The following is a 5,836-nucleotide window of genomic DNA, read 5'->3' on the forward strand; positions in this document are numbered from 1 at the left end:
GTTATTGTCCTGGTGTCCACTAGGGGCATCACAGCTGTATTATGGAGCACTGCATCAAAATCCATGTTGTTGCTAATCTTTGACGTATCCCACACTAGGAAAAAATAAAAACCCGAGCATTTAGTGTAGAGAAAATAATTCAACTGTTTCTTCCATAAAAAACAACAGTGGCATTATGTAAACAAACATACATTTTAAGGCTTAAAAATCTGAAAATGAAGAAATAGTTGGTAGTTATGATCAGGACTGATGTTGGTTAAAAGATTTAACTCAGTAAAAGTGGAAAATAATCTCAATATATAGTGTTTTTATGGCAGCTCTTTTACATCAGACCAAAAATGTATTTATAAGGATTAAATGCATAATGTAGATTTTCTGATTTTAAATGTTTTTTTTGTTTTTTTACCGTACAGTCATTTGCTTCAAATTAATTATTTGATTGTTTACTTGTGTTACCATCTGTGGTTAAGTTTACTTACATTTTAGATTTTTAGAATTTAGAATTTAAATATTAAATATATTTACATATTGCCCTAGTCTTTATGAATACAATTTTAAGTTTAAAAATAAAATCGGAGGAAAATGTGATCGAAACAGTGACAAGCTAACCCCCCTCCCCTCCCCCATGTCGTAAACGTACCCATGTCGTAGACGTTCTTGGCGGGCGCGGTGGTCGCCGTGGCCACGATGGCGGCGGAGCAACAGTGGGTCATGTGATCTTGGTGACCCGGCGACTTCATCTCCACGTAGCTGCTCTCGGAGTGTTTGCAGGCGGCGGGCGCGTCGTTGATGGTGGCGTACGGGTTTTCACTGTTGAGGGAGCAGGTGCTGGACAACGAGCCCTTCATGTAGTCTGGAAGATAAAGAGCGTCAAACCTTCACGTGTGGAGAGACGACGCTCTGTGACTCCTTCACATGGAGCGGTTATACAATACTGTCACTGTGCGCTCTCCATCATACTGCTGCCGTATTCATATTAATTAAAGGATAATATTCTTCTATAAAAGACAAAACTACAAACTATTTTTAAAAGATCAAGACAAAATATAAACTAATACAAGCAGCTTTTCCGCTTTCTCCTTGTTTTTATGAATCATAGAAATATTTCCTGAAACCCGTTTGACTCGGTCATCACAACAGTTATCATGGAGACCGCTTTGTGATAACGTGAATTATCAGCAGGGCGCTCACTCAGATGATGACTCCAACACATTTCTGTAGATTCTGCTTTTAGAGGATGAAGCTGCCGTTATTTTTCCTCATTTGTCAAAAAATCTATCTTTCTCACAAAACTCTTCTAAACTTCTAAAGACTCTCCCAAAATCCTATTTCCTAAAACAGCTGGTCACTGTAGTTTTTTAATCAAACAAACAGGAGGAAAAAGTGCGTTTGTTAGGAACTATTTTGCGCGGCGGATTAATCCACATTTGGGAATCACCAGACTCATCCTGTAATAAACACACATGTTAGAGACAACAAAGGTTTCACTGCAAGGACAACATCAACATTCAAAGGCAGTTAAAACAGAAGAAACAACTCAGCATTCAGTTATTGAAAAGGAAAGACCCCCCGGGTGAGTTTTGGGAGTGATGGGGGTCGAAGCAGAGAAGGAACAACACACAGAGGAGTCGGACTCGTCCTGCAGAGACACAAAATAACATGTAAACAACATCAGTTACAAGCGTTGCATTCAAGGACACGGAGCATTCAGGTACAGGCCCCAGAGGGTTATTCATGCTGCACACAGCGCCGCCTCATCCACGTGTAAACTTCACAGGTGAGTAAAATGTCTTCCTCTGCTCTTCTCTCATCAAGAGTTGCAGAACTCTGTTAATCTCTGTTCTACTTCTGATAGATTCCTACATTTCCCAGAAATCCTTTGGCCAACCTTTGATGTGTTCTTTGCATTTTGAGTAAGTCACACTCCTGTACATGTAGACGTGTATGCATTTAGATGTAGGCTAATAACTAGAGGACTCTATGCTTTTTAATGGCTGCTGCATTTAAATCAAATGTAAATATTCTACATTTCATAAACATTTACCCCAAAATAAGTTTTCTTTGGAAACTTTAACATTTTAAACAAAGGAATGTTCGACTTCCCTTTCTTATATCAGTACTTAGATAATAAGACGAGATCATCTTTAGAAGTTTTGGCAGGTCAAAGTTTTTCTGTCAGGGTTATTTTTTCCTGCGCGATAAACACAAGCTACATATATTGTTATGTAAATAAGTAAAACTCACCTAAATATAATCATACAGTGGTACTGTTGTGATCCAAGCTGAAACAATATTACTACTTCTGTATATATATACTCCCGTATCTTTTAAAACAGCAGGGAGGGGAGGGGGTCGTTTGTTTTTATTTTGAAATTAAAAAGTAAAAAAAAACTAAAAATAAAAAGAATTACAACACTACACAAATGTAACTGGCAAAACTTTTTTTTTTTACATTTCATATATGAAACAAATTACGGAACTTGCAAAGAATATCCTGGCAAAACTTTTTTTCACCTGTTCTTAAATCATAAGAAGAGAAAATAATTTAGATCCGACTTCACATTGTTTCTTCTCATTTCACCTCACAGGCTTCCGTAGCCGGCAGTCTGGATACTGAAACTGATATATGTTCGAATTATCCAACATTAAGAAAAGTCATTTAAGAACCCACATTTTGTCCTGAAAGTCTGTTTTTCTAAACACATTCTAATAGTATAAATAATCTACATAATCAATAAGATCATTTATAAACCTTTGAGGACTCGGAGTTAGAAGAACTGCTTATTATCTTCTCTGTGTCTGATTTGATTTTCTCTCACATATGATCACATGTGAATTCCAGTCAAACAAAACAAACTGCAGTACGAGGTTCAAAATGCAAGCTGGGCAGTCATTGGCCGAGGGGAACTGTTCGAGCAAGAGGATTGGTTGAGGGGTCGGAGGTTGATGAGGTCACGCGGGATGACTCCGCCCTCTCACTGTACCTCTGTAGCGCGGCTCCACGTGGTAGCTGTAGCGCCGGTCGATGCAGTAAACACCTGCACAGAAACCAGAGAAAAGAAAGAAGTACTTCTATGTACTCTTGAGTATTTGCACTCCGTTACTGCGGATCGATATAGCTCAATGTAGCTCGTCTAGCTATGTTGGTGACGTAGATCGTGCGAGACCAGAGATGTAGTTCACTGATCAGCGTCACACCAAACTAAATGATACTACGACAAATATGACAAACAGACTTGTTTTTAAATGATCTTTTAAATTGACAAACATCATGTTTATGTGTAATTCAAACGGGATAAAAACATGATTTGTCTTTGTGGCCAAACTTAACTGCTTGACTTAACAAAAAATGACGACTAAACACTAAATGAAACATTTCGGGGGATAGTTTCATGAAATAACAATAGAATGATTTGATTGTAAAGTGTTTTTGGGGGAAGATGTTTTTAGTTTTTTCATAGCAGATCAAACTTGATCAACTTTAAAGCTGCAGCGTCAGAATACAGACTGTCCTTCAGTCCTCACATGTTTCTGCAGAAATCAAACATTGTGAACCGTCATTCCCTTCGTCGTGAGATAAAACGAGGCAGACTGACCCATGTCACTGAGGTTACAGTAGGCCCCCCACTCTGGAGCGCTGTTCCTGTGGCGCTTCTTCTTCTTCACCTGGGAAACGCACAGAGAGTGAGAACACGTTAGAGAGCACTAATAACATCGTTAATTTCGTTTCCAGCGAAATATTAATGACTTCATGAAGTGACTTTGCTTTTGTTAACATAACTGTTGCTGCTCTAGCAACAATATCCAGTTATATCTAAATAATAAATAACTTCTATTCCTGTTCTGAATTTATTTGTTTTTAAAATTCTATATATGTTTTTAAAAGCACTCCTTTAGTCGTGAAAAAGAGCAGAGTATTGATGAGAGTATTCCCTTGTAGTAAAGATAACTCTCTATTACCTAAAGGTCCACGTCAGTTCTCTGACACGCTTGGAAATGGAGGACTGAGCTCAGCGGTATTTAGTTGGTTGCAATCTGCTTCTCCACCACTAGAGGCCACTAAATCCCACACACTGTTCCTTTAAGGTAAACTGCTGTGAGCACCATAAAGTTCTGTTCACAGCACCTGCATTGAGTTGAAGGCAGACATCTCTAAACCTCTGTGTTCACATCATGATGCTCGGTGCTCAAACACAGTCACAGTTGATGGACGATGTTTTCCTCATGTTGAGTTTTTAACGGGAAGATGTCGGCCATTTTATCTGACCATTTTGTTGCTGCTGTTTACATTCATTATGATGCAAATTTAACAAATGCACGACAGGAATGTACTGCGGATTTTGTTCTGTTTGTCAAGTGTTCGTTGTGTAGCAAACAAGCTACAAATGAATTCTGTTGCATCCCTGTGTTGCATAATGACAATAAATGAAATTTGAATACTATTTTAAACTCTGGACAAATCAAACCAACCACTGGATAAGATAAGTGAGAAAATCCGTTTACCGTAAAAAAATGTAAATAACAAATATCCCTTGTATATGTGAAATCTGAAACGTCTCGACAGAAACAAGCTGCAGCTGAAATCACACCTGCAGATGTTCAGCACAAGCGAGAGCGTCCTTTGAACCCACCTTGGCGGCGCCCCTCTTGTCCGGCTTGGCGTAGTGGCCGGCGTAGCTGCAGGGCCCCAGAGTTCGGTAGCTGGGGTTGGAGAAGCATCGGCCTACGGAGCTGTTACTGGGAGAGGACTCTGGAGAGGAGAGCAGGCCTGTGCACTGCAGCCCTGCTGTCACCACAACCAGCACATGTTCTTATACATCCTCCCCCTCTACAACGTCAACACAACACAGGCATGTGCACACGCACACAGCGCACCAGGTATCTACGCACTGACAGGTAAAGAGAAAGGAACTCCAGCTGGAACCCAGAGGAGGAACTTCAGTGTTGTAGAACATTTTCTTTACCTGCTGATTCCTGTTTATGCTCATAGAAGGATAAGAGCGACACAGATTCATTCATTCATCATTTATGTAACATTTGCTGCTTTTATCCACTAAAACGTGAGAATTCGCTGCTTTTCTGTTTGATATCATTGTAAGTTTAATATCTTTAGCCTGAGACAAAAGAAACCACATTCCACACTGTCTGACATTCTATGAACTAAACACTTAATTACAGAATAAGTTCCAGTGGTAGTTCAGGTGTTCCAGTCTGCTCGGATGTTTGAAGGAAGAAAGCCCCCTGGAGGCAAAAGCAAAGCCCCCAGAGATGCGCACGTCTTTACCTGAGAGGGAGTAGTCGGTGGAGTTGATGTGCAGGGCCGGCGTGTAGGTGACGCTCGGCACGTGGTGGCCTTTCTCTCTCTGCCGGTAGCGGAACCAGACCACCAGGCCGAGCATGGCCATGATGAGCAGCAGCAGGAAGATGATGCCCAGGACGGCGCCGGCTGACTGGCGCTCTGAAGCCAGAGCCGGGCTGATCTTGGTGTAGGGGTTCAGTTCCTCCATCATCAGGGCCGCTGAGGGGAACAGGGAACAGGTGAACATCTGAACTCCTGTGACTAACAGGCAGCATCGCTTCAACCAATCCTCATATGAAAGCTGCTACGAGGAACCTTCTGTTCGTCTTGGTCTTCTCCTCCCCGTGGACTAAAGTGGTAGTGCTCCTGAGAACCAGACTCCCTTCAGAAAACCTCTCATTTCACTGCAGCAGGGTCTGACAGTCTGCCCCTCTCAGTGCTGGTTCTGGTTCTCCCGTGGATATATAAACAGACCATCTTCTCTCTGATGGTCTGGTTTACTGAAGGAGGTCATATATAGGATCAGGACTACACTGA

At 41.1% G+C, this 5,836-nt stretch overlaps 1 protein-coding gene across 5 annotated transcripts in view; it reads right to left on the minus strand.

Moving 5' to 3' along the window:
* LOC116384020 (multiple epidermal growth factor-like domains protein 11) overlaps positions 1 to 5,836 on the minus strand; it is a 125,649-nt gene that overhangs the window by 2,981 nt on the left and 116,832 nt on the right. For 2 of the 5 annotated variants that reach the window (XM_031848294.1, XM_031848292.1), the window contains 2 exons: positions 5,285 to 5,518; positions 641 to 853 (listed from right to left, as the gene is read on the minus strand). In XM_031848294.1, coding sequence (XP_031704154.1) covers positions 641 to 853; positions 5,285 to 5,518 — 447 coding nt within the window. Of the gene's footprint in view, positions 1 to 640; positions 854 to 2,424; positions 3,039 to 3,596; positions 3,667 to 4,631; positions 4,787 to 5,284; positions 5,519 to 5,836 lie in introns of those variants that run through there. The other 3 variants (XM_031848296.1, XM_031848293.1, XM_031848295.1) reach the window with 3 other exon arrangements.

This window comes from Anarrhichthys ocellatus, unplaced genomic scaffold (assembly GCF_004355925.1).
Source record: "Anarrhichthys ocellatus isolate YVR2014 unplaced genomic scaffold, GSC_Weel_1.0 scaffold8, whole genome shotgun sequence".
Lineage (NCBI taxonomy): Eukaryota > Metazoa > Chordata > Actinopteri > Perciformes > Anarhichadidae > Anarrhichthys > Anarrhichthys ocellatus.